General features: G+C 51.4%; 7 protein-coding genes across 7 annotated transcripts; 5 read left to right on the forward strand and 2 right to left on the reverse strand.

Moving 5' to 3' along the window:
• Positions 1-251: 251 nt before the first annotated feature.
• On the forward strand, positions 252-6,320 carry PtrM4_080810 (Atrophin-1 multi-domain protein; the record flags this gene model as incomplete). Its single annotated transcript, XM_001940951.2, has 2 exons — positions 252-3,053; positions 3,108-6,320. 2 exons carry the CDS (start codon positions 252-254, stop codon positions 6,318-6,320), a joined length of 6,015 nt encoding a protein of 2,004 aa, XP_001940986.2.
• A 1,240-nt stretch (positions 6,321-7,560) lies between these two features.
• Positions 7,561-9,179, forward strand: PtrM4_080820 (Atrophin-1 multi-domain protein; the record flags this gene model as incomplete). The annotated part of the gene is made up of 3 exons (XM_066106445.1): positions 7,561-8,041; positions 8,094-8,347; positions 8,760-9,179. The coding sequence occupies 3 exons, from the start codon at positions 7,561-7,563 to the stop codon at positions 9,177-9,179; spliced, it is 1,155 nt and encodes a 384-aa protein (XP_065963383.1).
• A 98-nt stretch (positions 9,180-9,277) lies between these two features.
• Positions 9,278-9,721, forward strand: PtrM4_080830 (uncharacterized protein; the record flags this gene model as incomplete). Its single annotated transcript, XM_066106446.1, has 1 exon — positions 9,278-9,721. The coding sequence occupies one exon, from the start codon at positions 9,278-9,280 to the stop codon at positions 9,719-9,721; it is 444 nt and encodes a 147-aa protein (XP_065963384.1).
• Positions 9,722-11,207: 1,486 nt separating this feature from the next.
• Positions 11,208-12,036, forward strand: PtrM4_080840 (uncharacterized protein; the record flags this gene model as incomplete). Its single annotated transcript, XM_066106447.1, has 3 exons — positions 11,208-11,447; positions 11,504-11,695; positions 11,974-12,036. The coding sequence occupies 3 exons, from the start codon at positions 11,208-11,210 to the stop codon at positions 12,034-12,036; spliced, it is 495 nt and encodes a 164-aa protein (XP_065963385.1).
• A 983-nt stretch (positions 12,037-13,019) lies between these two features.
• Positions 13,020-13,655, forward strand: PtrM4_080850 (uncharacterized protein; the record flags this gene model as incomplete). The annotated part of the gene is made up of 3 exons (XM_001940953.2): positions 13,020-13,265; positions 13,320-13,508; positions 13,575-13,655. The coding sequence occupies 3 exons, from the start codon at positions 13,020-13,022 to the stop codon at positions 13,653-13,655; spliced, it is 516 nt and encodes a 171-aa protein (XP_001940988.1).
• A 288-nt stretch (positions 13,656-13,943) lies between these two features.
• Positions 13,944-14,680, reverse strand: PtrM4_080860 (HTTM domain containing protein; the record flags this gene model as incomplete). Its single annotated transcript, XM_001940954.2, has 2 exons — positions 13,944-14,238; positions 14,310-14,680. The coding sequence occupies 2 exons, from the start codon at positions 14,678-14,680 to the stop codon at positions 13,944-13,946; spliced, it is 666 nt and encodes a 221-aa protein (XP_001940989.1).
• A 1,819-nt stretch (positions 14,681-16,499) lies between these two features.
• On the reverse strand, positions 16,500-17,964 carry PtrM4_080870 (uncharacterized protein; the record flags this gene model as incomplete). Its single annotated transcript, XM_066106448.1, has 6 exons — positions 16,500-17,164; positions 17,219-17,389; positions 17,436-17,517; positions 17,563-17,670; positions 17,719-17,804; positions 17,856-17,964. The coding sequence occupies 6 exons, from the start codon at positions 17,962-17,964 to the stop codon at positions 16,500-16,502; spliced, it is 1,221 nt and encodes a 406-aa protein (XP_065963386.1).
• Between the last annotated feature and the right edge of the window lie 402 nt (positions 17,965-18,366).

Raw genomic sequence — 18,366 nt, forward strand, 5'->3', positions numbered from 1 at the left:
ACGCCTCGCAAGGAGAGGCACAGCGTGAGGAGATAGCATTTTCGGCGTAACTCTAGAAACCGCCGCCAGCCACATAGGTGCAAAACACCAAAACACCACCTCTGCCAGTGTCTTGTCAATCGCTAGCCCCCTCGTCCCCGCGACGCCCGTTGCAGCGCCAATGATTGCGGGACTCGATGCCCGCATCCCCCCGGCCCAGTGACCCTGAAAGCTCGGCTGAGCAGAAAAGAAATGGCACGCCAGGCAAGAATATGGGTGCGACGGACAAACAGACCGGCATGGACGGCAAGGACTTTGCCAAGGCAATTGGCATCAACAAGCCCGCCAACGTGCGCGATAAGATAAAGCGATGGCAGCAAGACGTAGACCCGGACGCGGCGGGCGCAGACAAGGCGGGCGCATCCTCTCCCAAGACGACGCCCTCAACGCCCACCCCCAAGGCAAAGGCTCTGGATGACAAGCCCAACTGGACGCCTTCACACGAGCGGGGGAAGTCGGTCGGCGCCAGTCCAGAGCGGCCGAATAGCGCAAAGAAGACACCCGCCACCCATAATGAACTCGATGAAGACCTACTCTCGGCAACGGCGCCTAAGAAGCGCGTCATCAGCGACTCGCACTGGCGCAAGCAGTCGCCGACCAAGGAAGCCGGTCGCCCACAGCCAAAGACGATACCAAATGCCTGGGTGCGCCCCTCCCGCATCGTTCCCAAGAAGCCCGCGAGCCCGGAGCTCAAGCCCATTGTACACACCACACCACAACAGAATCCTCTCCTACCGTTTGCCGAATATGTCGGCAGGAGCACCGGACAGACGAGACCCCTACCAAAGCAGCGCCGACCATCGAAGCCCTCGAGCTCAGGGAGCGACCACCGACCGACAAGCAGCGGCGCAGGAAGCGGAAAGGGAGCCAAGACGAGCGAGACGGCTGGCAAGCCAAAGTCGCCGCAACCCCCGAAAGAGAAGATGGAAATTGTGCGGATGCGACCCAGCCGGCGGCGTGCGCGGACATCACCACGGGGGTCACTATCGGCAGAAGACCTCGCGCGATACCCTCGGAGACCAGGACGTGTGTCGGACACAGCGCTGAGCGAGGACCTCAACAATCTTGTCACAGTCGAGTACGCAGAGAGCGGAGTTACATCGGCACTGGAGAGCCGAATAACATCACCGCGAGACGATGAGCTGCGAGAAAGACGGCGAAGACGGCGACCGAGAAGCCAGGGCGACCGTGCCGCCGACGAAGCGCTCAGACAACCACCGAAAATCTCACGAAGAAAGAGCCGCAGGTCCTATCCTAGGACCGAAGAGGAAGCAGCTGCGCCATTGATTGTGCCAGTTGCTCCAGAGACATCCCCAACGAAGCCGTCGGGAAGCCGCTTAGAAGCCTGGCTCAGTAGCACCCCAGACCCGTTGGATGAACCCAAACCTCGTCGCAGGCGGAGTAGGCGGAGATCGAAGGAATCTCTGTCGAGCGTAGACCTACCGTTGAAAGCTGCGCAGTCCGAAGTCACTGTATCCACCGACGTAACACAAGAGGAGCCCGTCAAGAAGTCGCCTTCGCGTCGCAGGCGGAGGTCCAAGGACTCCGTTTCTTCTCTCGATCTCCCTGCCGAGGCCGACAAATCAGAGGTCTCTACATCCACAAGAGCAACACAGGATGAACCCGTCAAGGAGTCAAGCCGCAGGCGGAAGTCGAAAGACTCGGTATCTTCTCCCGAGCAGCCATCCAAGTCAGAGGTCAGTGCATCCACTGAGACCACGCGGGATGAGCAGGCTACGAAATCGCGCCGCAGCAGTAGTGGTAGCAGCCGTCGACGGCGCCGACAGTCCAGTCGCGAGATGACGGTAGATACTCAGGACCTGGAAGAAGCCCCATCGACCATCATCTCAGACACCACCACCGAGATAACTACACAGGATCAAGATAGCGAAATATCAGTCACTCCAACTCCATCACTGAAGCGACGTGGTGCAAGGCGCAGTCAATATTCGCCCACCAAAGGCCGATCCATGTCCTCTCCTCTTCGCGAGTCCACGTCAATAGACGACATGCCCAAGGACGACTTTTTGGATCTAGAAACAGCGTCGAGGAAGCCTTCTTCCTCCGCCGACACAGCTTCTATTGACCTCATGCCACTGCCATTACGACCGCGCCAAATCCTAGGTCCGCGCATGTACCCTACCAGTGGCAAACGCCTTTCAACTATTGTTTCTGCCGATTCGTATGGAACGAGAAGAAAATCATCGCGGCGCTCAAAGGCTTCAGGCTCAGATACCGTGACGGACATCACAGATGATACTATATCTGTCTCGCGAGCACCTCCATCAGAAGTTGGTTCCTACTTTAACCCCGAAACCTCGACCATTATCAGTCGCCAAAGTACCAGAAGAAGAAAGCTCGCCCGCCATGCAGATCTTATTTCCGTGCTATCCATGCCCAAAGCGGGAGGTTCGAAGAGCATCGTCTCTGCTCGCAGTATCCGTACTAACAGAAGTCGCCTGGCAACTGCCACCATTGAGGACATCATGCAAGAGCTCTCTTCCGATGAAGCCAAATACATGCGAGAGCTTCGCACCCTCGTTGACGGTGTCATTCCTGTCCTCCTCAGCTGCGTTCTCTCCAAGTCTGAGTCCGCCATTGCTGCCGGGCTATTCTCTCGTTCATCAAAGGCAGACCCAAGTGAGGTTACCAAGCCCATTGTCGATATGGGTGTCTGCCTCGAGAAGCTCAAGAACCTCCACAAACGTGTCCCCAGAGAAGACTCCGATGAGCTTGTATCCTGGGCTCAAAGTGCACAGCGTGTGTACTCTGATTACATCTCCGTGTGGCGCCTTGGCTTCCAAGATGTCGTAATCAGTCTCGCCCCTGCAGACGACGACCCATTCAAGCCTGCAAAGGTTGTTAATGGGCCAGAAGATGGTGCGCCCTGGGACGAAGGCATGCCCCGAAACGCTGAAGGATATGTGGTCAACAGCGAAGGCGAACGTGTTGATGTCGCCTATATGCTCAAGCGTCCACTCGTACGATTAAAGTACCTAGCCAAGACCTTGAAGGTACGTTGGACTTATACACTCCTGAAATGGAACAGAATACTAATCCTATCTTAGGGCATCAACCATGTCAAACCGTCTGAACACGTAGAGAAGACGTCGAGCATCTTCCAAGAGCTAGTTTCGGCGGCACGCAAACGGTCGAACGACGAGCAGGCCCGCCTTGAGGACGAGGCCGCGGCCAATGTCGATCCCACTCGCGCGCGCGATCCTCGAAGTCTCGCCCCTCTTGCGGGCGTCCGAGTTGATCCAACACGATGCGTGCGGGCCAGAGATCATTTCGACCTACATCTATATCATTCAACTGGTCAGGAAATGAGTTGTCGCGTTGAGATATTACTCCGTGACAACGCACCAGGTACGGGACCCGGAGGCGACCTCTTATTCTGCGAAGTCGATCCTACAGGCCGATGGCTGCTCCTCCCGCCTGTTCAATTGAGCCACGCGTCAGCTCGCAATGGCGACCTCAAGGGCGAAATCATTGTCATGATCCGTGGAAACCAAGCGGACGGATCCGAATGGAGCGAACTCATGTCGCTGATATCCGATGACGAGCAAGCCGGATTTGAGTGGGTGCAGATGCTTGGTCTCAACCCCATTCCTCCGCAGATCGCCGAAGTAAAGAAGAATCCCTATGCACCTGTCAATATGCAACGACCATCGAGCAGTCACGACTCTTCTCAACTTTCAAGTGTAACAGAGTCAACGCTTCCCCAGAAGAGCAGAACACCAAGTCCTCGTGAAATCGAGATTCCCATTGGTGAACAACATACTGAAGTATCCAAAGTATGGCATTACGACACCTCCGACAAGCGCAACAAATCACGCCCTGTGTCACCGATTACGACACCAAGCCGCGATAGTTCCTTCACGAGCGAGAAATATGACGGGAAAGAGCCGACCACACCCATTGAATCCATGTACACGGCGGATCAACTTCAGAACGACCCCGATCAAACACCACGCGGCTTTGACGAAGCAGTTCGGGTTGCCAACACTGGTTCTCCTTCGAGCCTGAAGCGAACAAGGGCAAAGAGGCTGTCAAGAAATCCCACCTCTTCACCAACGTCAGCACGAGCCTCCCGACAGATTACGCTTGAAGACCCGGTCGAACTTGAGAACCCTAAGCCCGTAGTTGAGAGCCCCAAGCCACGTAGGAAATCTACCAAGCGACGACCCCAATCACTTCCTGCCTCGGCGGTTTCGCAGTCGAACAAGGGCTACAGTGTCTGGATGCCAACCTCTGAAGTCGATGATGACTCTGATGAATCCGAAGCAGACAATCGTACCATTACAGATTCAGAGATTTCGCCACCAGGCTCTCCACCATCTCCTCAACGTCCTCAAGCCCATAGGCGTGTCTCTTCTGTACCTTCGCTAGAGCTGCCCAGTATCCCAAGGCAAAGGAAGTCAAGTGGGCAATCAACACCGGCCCGCGATTCAGAAGTGGACGTCACATACGCACACGAGAAGCCAAGCTCCGCGCCGTCAAAGTTGCAAAAGAAGAGTCGCGACATTGTCCTTGATGACATCGAGGAGCCCCAAGTAGAGCGTGAGGGACCACCGCCGACCCCGCCACATCGATCACCTAGTCCGGCAACGCCTGTGACACTGAAGGGAAGCAAGACACCTATCCTTACTCCGCTACTACCTGGATTCAAGGGCAAACGACGCTCATCATCACCCTTGAAGCACGAGTATGAGCCATCGACTTGCACAGAAGAGTCGAGTGAAAGTGAAAGCGAGAGCGAGGAAGATACACACTCCGAAGGCGAAAAAGAGGAGGGGTCCGAGGAGAGCCTTACTTCCGAATCATCAGAAGACGAACTGGATGACGATGTGCCCATGCCGCTGATGCCAATTGGGTATATTGGACCTCGCGGATACAGCTCACGTCCGTTTATCACAGGAAGGGAAGCAAGCCGCCCGAAAACAGCAGAAAAGGCAGAAGATGAGCCCAAGGATTTTACAAAGGTTTCTCCTCCTGGGTCGATTTACACCCTTCCCAACGGCACCATCACACCATCTCAATCCGCGTCAAACACGCCCTACCGAGCTGTTCCTCGAAACTCTGCAAAAGCTTCCAGGACCATCGCATCCCTCTTTGCTTGGTCTGAGGCTGGCCGATGGGACAGCTTGCACCCAGACGAATGTAGCATTGTCGTCACGCCAGGAAAGATTGAAGTCTATGAGATCTCAATCAACCACTCAAAACCCTTCCTGGCCGACGGCGACGAGATCATCACGCCTGAGGGAGGTGCTCCCCTTATTGCGGTTGAGCTTACCCCTCTTGTACCGCTGCGAAAGTCAACGGCCATTGATATTTCCATTCGATCACCGCCCACTGGAGAATCGCGCATCAAAGCCGGCAACAACATCATGTTGAGGAGTCGCAGTGCAGCTGAATGCTCGCAATTGTACGCCATGATCAACCAGTCGCGTATCAATAACCCTACGTACATTGCACTTCAGAATGCACGCGGACCCTATGGACAATCAAGCTGGGCCGAGGCGATGGACCAGCGCAACGCAGCCAGGACAAGTGCAGAATCGTCATCAGGATGGCTTGGAGGAACGTTGGGCAGGAGAAGCAGCTACCGCAAGTCAAGCACACGCGCGGCCTCCATCTCCGCCGCCACCGAGTCGTCCGTAGGAACCATGAACTCTGCGCTCCGCTCAGCCCTAGGCCGCTTCTCCTTTGGCAAGAGCGGTATCTTCAGCATCCGCAACTCAACCCTCGGATCCCGCAGCTCAGGTTCCTTCGACAGCGGCTCCCGACCCGGCTCCGGCGCCTCAACACCCACAGGCGACATGACGCGCGCCCCCGGTGCACCAGCCGGCATCACAAATACAAAATGCCGCCTCTACGAGCGAGAGTCTCTTAAGAAATGGCGTGACATGGGTGGCGCAAGACTAACGATTATGCTGCCTTCCCCCAACCCAAGCGTACCTTCCTCGCCCACAAACTCGCGCCAACGCGCCCCCGGCACGAGGGATCATAGACAAGAGCGCCGTATCCTACTCACCGGCAAGAAAATGGGTGAAGTTCTGCTCGACGTTACGCTTTCGGAAACTTGCTTCGAGCGCGTCGCGCGCAGTGGTATCGCAGTTAGCGTATGGGAGGATCACGTTGATGAAGATGGTCAGGTTGGTGGTGTGGGCAAGACGGGTGGTGTGTTGGGTGCGAGGGCCAGGGTGTTCATGATTCAGATGAAGAGTGAGAGGGAGTGTGCGTATTGCTTCAGTTTGTTGGGCAAACTGAGGTACTAATCTGGGGTTCCGCTGACGATTGGCGGATGATGTCCAGGGAGGTGTGGTGAGACGACAATGACGACGACGGGGAGGCGCTTGGAGAGGTGACGGATTGCTAAGTATATGCATGATACCTCATCGTCATTTTTCGCATTTTCCTGTTATATCCTTTTTTCTTTCTACTCTTCTTTTTATTCTCAAGCGAGGCGTTGGCTACATACATGGAGGGTTTGTGTGCGCGCGTTGTGTGGTATCATCTTTTTCTCATCTTTTTCAAAGGGGGTTTTGTTTCATGCGAATACCACACGGGCAGTCAGTCGGTTCTTTTTACGATAAATGTCTTATCATCTTTCGTTCGCGAAGATCAAATTTGTAATTCGAAGATTATTTTACTTTTTGCTTCGCTTGACTTGGTTTGCTATAGGCTTTTGGTATGATGTACGGCTGGCTTTGTGTGTTATGCTCTTGATACCAGATAGACGGCGGGGTGCGGATAATGGCTGATGGGTCGCGTGGGAGGGGCACGTGGGAGGGGACGGTGGTATGTATAGCAAGCTTCTGGTGTATATATGTAGCTGAGGATTGAGTGCATATATGATTTTCTGACATTCAGTTCTGTCGATTTACGTATGGGAAGTTCTTCTTCTCTCTTCCACAGGAAGAATCCTGACTCTATGAGATATGAGAGTGAATGAACATAGGTTCTTGTACATGGTGTGCTCCTGACCGCGACCTGCTGCTTTATTACATCACAGCTATTCTTTATATAGCCAAACTTTTTCGGGGAAAAGTCTTATATCAATATCAAGCTCTTGCTTCCGCGCCACTATACATGGTTACCTAAACCGACAATAATCACCCACTCACCTGCTTTTCACCGAAGCAGCGCTGTGCTAACTTTTCATTGACCCCCGCACTTTTCACTTTCACTCGTTCCCACGCGGGACCAGATGGAATCTCGCAATCTAATCAGCACGTGGTTGGCTTAGTAAAGCAAGCCAGTAGCACGTGTTTGGTTGCCACAAGGTATAAGTTCCAGCGCAGTAGTGTTCCAACCAACACCACATTACCCCCCAATTGACTGACACCCCACGTCTGTCATTCTTACATCTGTCTACGGTCAAGTTAGGTGTCGCAACTCAGTGCCCGACCACATAAAGCTCAAGTAGATAGCTACAATCTCCACTACATCGCATAGCGACACAATCGAAGGCACTACGACATCAACACAACTCAGCGCCCAGCACCAGCAAGCAGAATGGCCCATACACAGCCGCAACCGCAACCGACCCTCCTACTCTCAGCCCCTCACCTTCCCCTCGCAACCGCCCTAACTTCCACCGTCCCCCTTCCCGCCCTCGCAGTAATCCAATGGTGCGTCTTCGAAAACCGGAATCGATCTGAGGTCATGGCTCTTTACAACGCCTCCGGCTACGGAACGCATTACACGCCCTCTGGAGTCTACAAGATCATGCGCAAGTATGGTCCGATTTGGTTCAATGAACAACAGGTACGCCGACCATGGGGGCTGTATTTTTCTGAGGAGAAGGCGGAGTTGATACGGAGGGGGTGGGGGAAGGATGATTTGGTCATGGCAGGAGCGGGAGGAGTGGCAGATGAGATGGTGGTTGATCCATTGGCGGGGTGGGTGGCGGGACCTGGAAAGAAACGGGTGAGGCGTTCGAGGGTGGTGAGGTTTGAGGAGGAGGATGATGAGAGCACTGCGGGTGCGAGCTCGGGTATGTTGATTTTCCAATCTGTTTCTGTCGCTGGATGGCTAACTTTGAGCAGCAGAATCTTCTAGGAGCGAGAGTCCGGTTTCCGACCATCGGTCTTTCGAGAGTCCATCTGTTGAAGATCATCCAGTTGTCCACCAAGATATTGGGGTGCCCATACCCGAGGAGCTTAAAGTAGCGATCCAAGAAAAGCACAACGAGTGGTTGGAAGCAAACAAGACGGGGAGAGCGGATATTGCAGATCCACTGGAGGAGCAGTTGGCAGATCTGGAGAGGCAAGCGATGGAGGTTAATGCTGGAGAGTTCATCGTGTATAAGTTCGGCCCCGGCTAAAGCGAAGGCGGGTATGAAATTGCATAGCCGACGCGCAGTATATCCGTCATCTACAGCGATTTATGTACGGTCTATAAACGGAATATAATACCATCTGCTCATCCACTTTTATTCATACTAACACTCACGCTTACTTCCCCCGAATAATGGCTACGTCACACACAACACTATTGTCCAAAGCGCGCGAGCACAGTCAGACTCTGAACATTTGTCTTCCATGTGACAAAGCGCTTTTGGCCTGTACCGCGCCCTTAGTATAGTGCAGATCATTGAGCGCTTCCTCCAGATCACCAACTCTTACTTGAGTTTCCACTTGCAACGCGAACCACTGCTCCATACAACACAAAAACATGGAGAAAAACAAGGGAACTAACCAAAAGTTTATTAGGGACGATATACGCACGCACTGGAGACGGCAAGCAAGCGCAAGCCCCAGGCGGCTACGTCGTCTGCCGCCAGCGACGGTCCACCTAATTCCGCGCAGGACGCCACAAACGAGGTGGAAATCATAGAGGATAGCGACGAGATTGAAGGCGGTCAGTCGGCAAAGAAGTCGAAGACTACAGCTCGTAAGACCGACTTGAACACAAAAGACGACAACACTCATAGACTAGGAGAAACCGTCGCAGAGCAGTATACACAGGCCGAGACAAAACATTTCTATGACCACATCAATAGCCTCACGGACTGGTCTTCTAACCAGACAGCTGCTAGAAATATACGCGATTGGCGCTGCGGGTCGATGTGGAGGGCATTTCCTGGAAGGAGTGCTGCGCCAGATGGGTATCAAAAGTATATGCGAACATGAAAAGCTCGGGAGTGAAAATAACGATATCTGAATCTGGTATTAAACTCGCATACAATAATCATGTCACCCAGTTTTACGATGAGAAGGGAATTGCCCTCATGCCGCTCAGGGATCGGAGGTACTGCCGGAAGTTCGCAGCTGACGCAAAGCCATCGTCCAAAAAGCCCAAGAATCTTTCTAAATCATTGGCAACCCCTGGGTTGCCTGGTGTGCTGCCATGCAGAACCGACCTCTTTGTCATGTCCGTGACCCGCATTATGATCAGCCCTGGATTACAGCATCGACCTGGGCCTCACACCGGAGATCCAGGTCCAGGTCCAGCCTCGCGCACTCAGGAAAAGGCAAAACTCGTCCGTCTTCTCGCCGATAAGCAGTGGCTAAGCGGGCGAAACACATTTATCTTCAACTTTGATAGGAAGACCAAGGATCCCGGCCAGCGGAGACGGTCCCTGAGATCGAAGTGGGCGATCCAGATGCGGAGATTCAGCGGTTCAAGGTTCAAGGTTCATCGCGCGAGCAGTAAGGTCCTTAGTTTCAAATAACAGGCTGGAGATACCTGCCGCAAACGTCCCGGTCGTTCTATACTGAGCCGCGAACTTGCAGTGCAGCACTGGTCCTTCATTCGCGACGCACTGGTCGCGGTCGCGCTCGAGGTTCCACTCACCCTCCGCGGTCACGGAGCCGATTGAGGGGTGTGTTTAGGTATACGAAGCGTAAAGAATGGGGGATATTGAGACCAGGGGATGTCGCGGGCTTGGTGTATCTGAGGCAAGGAAAGGGCGCAATCGTTGTTGCCCGAATTGGTATTTGTTAGTTAGTCATCTGCTTGCGTCATGTCCATGAGAGCCTCGTCCGCGCATGCAGCTCCACCAAGACACCTAGTTGTAGTCATACTGGATAGATATGCAGAGAATACATCACCAACAATACTTCCAACGTCGTGCGCACAAAGTTAGATAGATGCACTGACTGTATTCCCCCACCTTGCTCGAGCATATGCAGCATGTGTAGCATCTGCAACGTAACCTAGAAAATGCCGATACAAAGCTCTAAACGAGCCCGAATTCTCATTACGTATATGTGCATTCCAAGTCGATTGGTTAATGCTATCAGTACAAGTCAATGTTATGCTTGTACCGGTAGATCTCCTATACGTCCAGGTCATTCCAGAGACGAAGGTGTACAATCAGTGTCTGCAGGTGTTATACTTTGCACCCAGCGGTTCAGTCTGGGCTGCTCCAATCAATAATATCGTGCACGGCAATTATTTGGCTCTCGTATAGGCTTCGTAAGGCCACGAAACATGTTTCAACACACGCGATCCGAGGGCACGATTGGGCCACTCCCGATGAACAAACAACTCACGGTAGCTGTTCGTGGTCGACTCAGTATGTTTTACAGAAGCCGCCACCCGCTGGTTCTCACAAGGAGTTCTGGAAGGATCCGCCATTCGTCTCACCGTGGGTATCAAGTCCACGCCTTTCGTATCGTCAGATTTCAATGACATTCTAAGCTTAATTCGAACAGTTTTGGTGTTTTCTGAGTTGTTTCTGAGAATAATCATACGATAGACGTCTGGTAGTCAAAGGTTATAGCTCGAAGGACGATGTTGTTGCTCTGAGAAAACATAACTGTCTGCGTTCGTGAGTGCAGTCATGAAACAAGCGATGTGCGGAATCCATCTGGCCCAAGCGATATCAGGCCCATTATAGATGGCGATTAAAGCCCGCAATACGACCGAAGAGGATGATACTCGCGTATTGCAATGAGATTGCGCCATGGGGAAAATGCTAAGGGGTCATGAAATGTTATGGAAGATGTTGTGACCACAAAGGCGATAGAATATAAGGACAGTGAAGAACTACTCAGTATCGTCAACACTTCAGTTCAACCACATTCACTCCCAAGCACCCTAGGACGTTGATCGTCACCGTCACTTTTGTTCAGTTTCATTCATTTTGAGGTTCCCCACTTTCAACACATCCATTACCAGGTTTCTGCAAAATTAGTCATTAACAAAGAGTCAAAATGCGCGCTTCCATCATTCTCGCGATACTCAATACACCTCTCGTCATCCTTGCTCTCCCAACAGCTGGGCAAACCTGGGAGGAAATGGTCGCAAGCTGGAATGTCAAGCCGGTTCCCTGTGTCCGTAACCCAGCAATCACTGCGCAACAGACCCAGGAACGCGCTGCTGCCTTCGTGGACGCTTACCTTACCCACCCTGACATCACCAAGGCGTTCTCTTATATCGCCAAGGATCTTGTTGTAAGTATCTTCTTTTGCTTGGAAAAGTAGCTCGAAACAATAGCTGATAAACGTAGAATCATGACGAGAACACCAACGATGAGGGGGGCATTGAGGCCTACTGGAAGGTCAAGCCATTCTGGAACGAAGGCCACCCTGAAATGGTCTGTCAAGATATCAAGGGATCTGAAGTTCGGGTCAAGTACAAGATCTGGACTGGGGCTGCAATCGATCGCTACCGCTTCGATGGAGGGTGCATCGTTGAGCACGTGAGTGATTATCTCTTTCTTTCGAAAACAATGTTGTTGTCGGCATACACACGGTGTGTCGCCTAATAAGGCCCAATGTACCGCCTCGATCCTACTTCGGCCCAACTCGGACCCAACGCTATGTATACCTTCGTAGCCCCCACATTCGTAGAATCATCATACACCAGAATACCAATACACAAGATTACCTTAGCTACTGTTATTCACCGTACGATCGTACAAGGCCTTCCAACAGTTGTGTTATTTAAACTGAATTGTGCTGACTGAGATGACTGCAGTGGAACGAAGGAGACGGCATAATGGATGATGTGCCTGGTGCACCTCAAACCTGTACTCTTTGATCCAGAGCGAGGATTGCGATGGGAAATTTGGGTCAACTGGGCTATTCTATATTGTATATATTGAGATTGAGAGCGCGAATTGAAGACTTTGCAAGAATGTCACCCCGGCATGAAACCTGTCTATTTTTCTCTTTTATACAGGATAGTCTTGGTGGCGATCTTTTCGATCACATCGTTATGCCCCACAACAACGCTTGGTCGTCTATCTATCAGAATTCTGGTAAACTATATCTATCACACCTAATCTTTGACTGACGCCTTTTTCATAACCGCCCACCATGGTATATGAACCCGATGTCTCCCCCGAACATCGCTGACACTCATTCCCTTCCTCTTCAACTTATCATTACCCTACACAGCTTCTGATACCAGACTTTGTATCACAATTAAGGGTCCAATAACAACCAAATTCACATATGCAAATTTCTTATTTTATGAATAGTTTCCGACGTTCCAAGCAATTAAGGGTCATAGTTGGTCTTACGATCACGAAATTGTGGCATCGTTGTTTCAAGTCGGTTGGCTGCAGTACCTAGGTAGTTTTGGGCGGCTGACTATACCAAGCCCGAGTGACCACCAAAGTCGGTACCATTCGGAAAGATGACTGACGACGTTGCTCAGCCCCACAGCGCTAACTTGGGGCGCAATAACATTAAATAACAACACAACTGCCGACCTGCGTATCCATAACACTGAAACAAGCCGGTTGGTGACGCCGTTGAGCTTAGGCGAATGCATGCGGGATATAATAGGCGAGGATAAACTCCCAGGAAAACAGCCGATAGGAGGCGCATTAACGAGGCACAATTTAATACACGAGATTACGCCGTGAAAGTAGAAATAGCAAGGCAGACAACAGATGAAGAATTAGAAGGTAGTAGTATATAAGGATGGGTGTGAGCTACTAGTCATCACCACCGCATCCATCCTGCACTCATTCAGTCAATTGATCTTCAAATCACACCTTAACATCAAAGTTCAAAATGCGCGCCTCTATCATCCTTTCCGCACTCATCGCGCCTCTGGCCGTTTCCGCTTTCCCAGCAACCGTGGACAGCAGATTCGCTATCGAGGAGCGACAAGCAGCCCCGGTAAAGCCAGCACCATGCGTCCGCAACCCAAGCGCAACAGTTCAGGAAACCGAACAACGCGCTGCTGCCTTCGCGGATGCTTTCATCCGCAAGCCAGATATTAGCAAGGCGTTTACGTTCATCGCCAAGGACTACATTGTAAGCATTACTCTGACCCAAATTCGAGACAGGAATGGCAGCTCACCAGCACAGAACCATAACCCTTCTGTGAAGAACGGCTCAGACGCTGCTTGGGAAGTTTTGTCGCCAATCTGGAATCAACAGAAGATCAAGGTTCTGGGCACGGCATTCAAGTCGCCGCAGAGCTGGGTGAACTATCAAAGCGACTTTGGAAGTGTTGTTGATCGGTTTCGATGGGAGGGCGGATGTATCGTTGAGCATGTAAGTGTTTTACCTTATGGTCATGAGAATTCAATTGTGATACAGTGTGCTAACTGAGACTTGTAGTGGGATCAAAATGAAGTATTCCCGACAAATCCTACTGGAACGGACAATGGAGCAGGGCCTAAATGCAAAAGGTCGTCGTAGATTGAAATCGATCTGAGCATTGCTCCAACGCGTTGGATACGGGCACGCATATAACAATTTACAAGGATATGCGCATGGCGAGATTCAATTCTGGCAGGGTGTTCCTGCTTCTCATGTGAATATTTATTAGCCCGCGCACCGATCTTGTGACCCACATCATGTTAATCCGCTACAACGCCCAAGCAACTGTGACAAACATATCGCCCCTCATGAACGATGCCGTTCCTAGAATCCCCTTGAAAGTCGCTCTCAGACCAGCCCGTCTTATAACACTGGCGCAATCCCCCCTCAAACATCGAGGATGGTCTTCCCCTTCCCCTCCTTATTTTCGCCCTCCGGCCTTACGCTCTCCTCCGAAGGTCTTGCAGCGCCTTCTACGTAAAGCTCCGCATCCGCATCCGCATCGAGGTACTCCTCACCCCTCAACAGACTGTACCTCTCTCCACCTTGACTCGTCTCCTTGATCTGAGGCTTTCCAACAATGAACTCATTATGGCAGTTCGGGCATTCATGCATCGTCGGGGCAAAAAGTACTGCCCACATAGCGCGGAACTTGTAGAGGAAGATGTATGCGTGCAGCACCCTATTTATCATTAACGCGGATCTTTGGCCAAACTAAAAAGAAAACAACACCACGCAAGTGATCAGACTTACATGTTCAAAATCATCGGCGTCGTTGTATATCCTGCCAACATTCCCAAACTCGCACTCCAGAGATAATTCACCTCAACAACCCAGATAGGAATCAGGACTGAGATATATGCGCAGAAAGCGGCACCGTCTAGCAGAGCAAATCCGGCAGTTGGAACGCGGCCGTGACGCCGCTGGTAGTACAGAGTGACTGAGGAAGCGAAAGCCGTCATAGCGAGGGGGATGAAGCCGAAGCAGAAAGCGGTTGCCTCGCGTCTGTACCCCCAACCATGGCCTTCTGTCGATACGATGGATGTGGCAATGAGGAAAGGCGTAGCGAGTGCGCTACTTGAGAGGGTGAGGATGCGGAGGAAGCGTTCGTTAGACACAGCCATGATGACGATAGTGGGGGTCGTGATCTCGTGTGATGTTTGCAGTAGGTAGGGCTGGAACTGAAGATGAGACTTATGCAATCGTATGTATATGTCTGGAAATTCGCGACGGTGTAGCCAAACCTACACCTCAAGTACAAAACCTCCGCCAACGCATCCCCCAGGCAACAACAAAAGCCCCCATATCTTTACATCGACGACGCGCACGCAGACAGCACGCCTAGCCCAATCGGCCTCTCATAGCCCACTGCTTTACAAAGCGCCTTGCTGTTCGCGACGCAGTTGAGACGCATGTGGCATACGCTAGCTACCCCGAGTTGCGCATGTAGCGTGTAAGCGCAAGGAAGGAGGTGGCTGTGATGCGCGAATTAGGAATAGCGTTGTTAGGCGGGCAACTCCGGTCTGCCTAGGCGGTTGCGTGCGAGGATGGACATCTGTGCATAGGGCGAAGAGGCTTGAGGAGGCGGAGATGGTAGTGTTTGGATTGCGTGGATTTTCTTCGAGGTGTTGATGATTGGTTAGGAAGCGGGGTGGACGAATGGTAAGGGGAGCATATAGGTGGTGCGGAGTTCATATTGCTGCCTTGTATGTCTAAAGAGAGTTGGGGAAAAGCTTATAGTTAACGTACCCCACGGGCGAGTTGGCCACACGCCCGAGTTGGCCACCTTTGCCAAGACCCCACCAAAACCACGACTTATCGCGATAGTATCGCACTGTAGTTATAGAACAGTAAATAAAAATTGTAGTAAGCTAACTTACTAGGTGGCGCTCCGTGTAAAAAGTATTCGAACAGGCACTAAGATGTAGGTATAGGCTTGTATTAAGACGAATCCTTGAGGAGCAATCAAGGATTCAGTGAGATGCTATATACGACTATGGCACGTGACTGTGGCTGGCTCGGGCCGATGGGTCTCCGAAGGGGTCCCTGAGGCCTACCGAAGTATGACCCAGCTGGAGTATCGTGACACTCCGCCTGTAAAGAATTAGCTATATCTTTAATAGTAGCGAGCCGAGGAGGAAATCCTCTTATATTAAGATTAAGGATATGCTTAACAAGCACATTCTCCTCTAACTATATCTAATAATCTCTTTAAGTTAGGCCTATAATCGTATTAAAACATCTTTCTAGCGAGTCGATTGCTAAGCGTACTTCGAGAGACTCCGTAGATAGCTGCAGTACGCCGCTAAGTAAGAGCCGCGTCTTGTTGGATAGCTTAAATTATAGTTTGAATTTGGTTTTTGTTTGAAGGCTTTTGAGCGTAATTACATTGTGACATCACGCTTAAGAGTTGAGGAGTCGTGGTTTTGGTGGGGTCTTGGCAAAGGTGGCCAACTCGCCCGTGGGGTACGTTATAGGAAATTCTGGGGTCGGAGAGAGAGATAGATAGTTGTGCCATAGTCGTGGCTGCTGCTTGTCGCGGTCTAGTGGAGATTTTGAGATCTTGCCTTTTGTGGTTAGCAACGAATACCATACACATAGACCCACTTATTTAATCCTCATCTCGCAATGGTGCTTCGCACGAGCTTGTGTATAATTGTGAAATGAATTGTAAATTGTCTTGTGCCTTGAATCTGAATCCTCGGAATCCCGATTCGCTCTCATATGGAGCCCAGCGAGTATCAGCGCTTCCAGAGCCGGCATCATCAGTCCCATCGACGCATTCGTAGTCGTCGCATGATTCCGCCACATGATCTTAGTCCGACGGTATTCCAGCACCTTGGACCCTAATGTGCAAAACAGCATGAAACGCGAAATGCTTTTTCCAAAAAAACAGATAGTTTACAAAATCTCAGATCGTTAACCTTCTTTCCGGAGAAGGTCTCATATAAGTGCCAGCTCAGACTTAGAATGCACCATATCCGGGTATCGAGGTGGGGGTCCACGTGGGTCACCGCCGTCCTTTGGAGGCACCGGCGGCGCTCGATGCGCCATTTCCCACTCCATATCGTATGACCTCCTGTCACCGCTAGCGAAAGGGTGGAGGCTGATGAGCATGTTATCACCATCTCCAAAGCCATCAGACTTCTCCTTGCGTGGCCATGCCCAGCTCGAGGCTTTTGGTTCGGGGGGCTGGCTCTGCTCAGGCTTCTGGAACTGCTCGAACTGTTCGGATTTTTCCGACTTTCCAAAATTCGAGACCCTCTCGGCTCTCTCACTGGATCTCATGAGCGCGTGTTGCGTACGGTTTCGTTGTGCCTTGGATACGAGCGGCTTCAGAGTTGGTATCGAAGCGCACAAAATACCAATGTTGACTTCCACCATGGACCAGGTATTGATTGGTAGTGAGTCGTAAAAGGGGTCGTTCGAAAGCGTTAAGACACGAAGGGATTGGAGTCGGAGGACGGAGGCGAGAAGACTGACGATCCCGAGGCCGAAGATGATGTATAAAGCAATTTTTTCCCGTGGTGGTCGCGGTATGCTCATTATGAGCTTGACGGGCAGACCAATAATCCAGAGGTCCATGATGATGTGAAAAATCGACGTCACTATGAGCAGTCAGTATTTCCGGCTAAACCAAGTTTGTGAGTTTGATTTCTTACCATGGTAGAAAACGTTTGAGTCAATACAGGTCCCTTCGACTTTGTTGAAGAAGTCCCACATCTTATAGAGAGGCGTGCACTGAGTGAAAACCACGATGATGACGACGACTTGATATACGGCGAGAAGGGCGATACTGCCTTGGCAAAGTCGCTTGAATGTTGAAGTAACAGCTAGATTGATTAGCTTAGGGAAATATAAATAGAGAGTGGCGCGAACCTAGTCGGAGATAAATCAAAAGAATGGATATTTTAATGAGAGTCATGATCAACTTGTAAGTGACCACAATGGCGAGAACAAGCTTAGTCTGTCAGTTTGGTTTCATAGCTACGTGTATGTGACATACTTTGATGTTGTTCACCATCTGCGTTGGAGTCATAGACATAGCACTGAAGCCCAGTTTGAGCTCTTTTGCGCCCGCTACGATCTCAACCAAGAAGACTACAGTGCACACCTAGAACCCGTCAGCTTACTTTTGGATATGGTCTTTGGTGCAACATACGGTAGCAGCTATCATGGTCCAATCTTCTGGGCCCATGTTCCGGACGATGACGCCGCGCGTGTATACTCGGAGAGCAACGCAAGATACTAGCGCTTGTTAGTAACCACGATCATATACACCTGACAATGCGCATGTACCTCCAATGATCGTCATCACAATTGACAAGCCGACCATGATGTCCTGTCTTGCTTGCTCGGCACCCGGCGAATACTTGGGGTCGAGCGGGTTGGGTGCTGTGGTAGCCATGATGCTGTCCGATCAAAATCAATACCTCAGGCATAAAACGAAGAAAAAACTTGGAAAAAATGAACGAATGTGGCACCAACAAGGCAACAAAGCCGGCATCTAAGTGCCGTACCCTTGGCTCTCTATATCAGTAACGACGGCCCTAAAGAGCCTCATTAGCGACTCAAACCTCCGGTCGCCCAAGGCTCAATGCCCTGAGTACACGGCTTTATTATGCGTGAAACTGTTTGGTAACCTGGAGGTTGGGATTACAAACAGCGCGCCCATCAGCTGCAAGCGACCAATGGACGCTGCCGGGATTGCTTGGGAACATGACCCTCGGGTTCCTGAATCGTACAAAGCCGCGCCTCATGAACCGAATGCGTTCGTGGAATATGCCGGAATTAGGCGCGGGGCTTTAGG

This window comes from Pyrenophora tritici-repentis, chromosome 3 (assembly GCF_003171515.1).
Source record: "Pyrenophora tritici-repentis strain M4 chromosome 3, whole genome shotgun sequence".
In the NCBI taxonomy this organism is placed as follows: Eukaryota; Fungi; Ascomycota; class Dothideomycetes; order Pleosporales; family Pleosporaceae; genus Pyrenophora; species Pyrenophora tritici-repentis.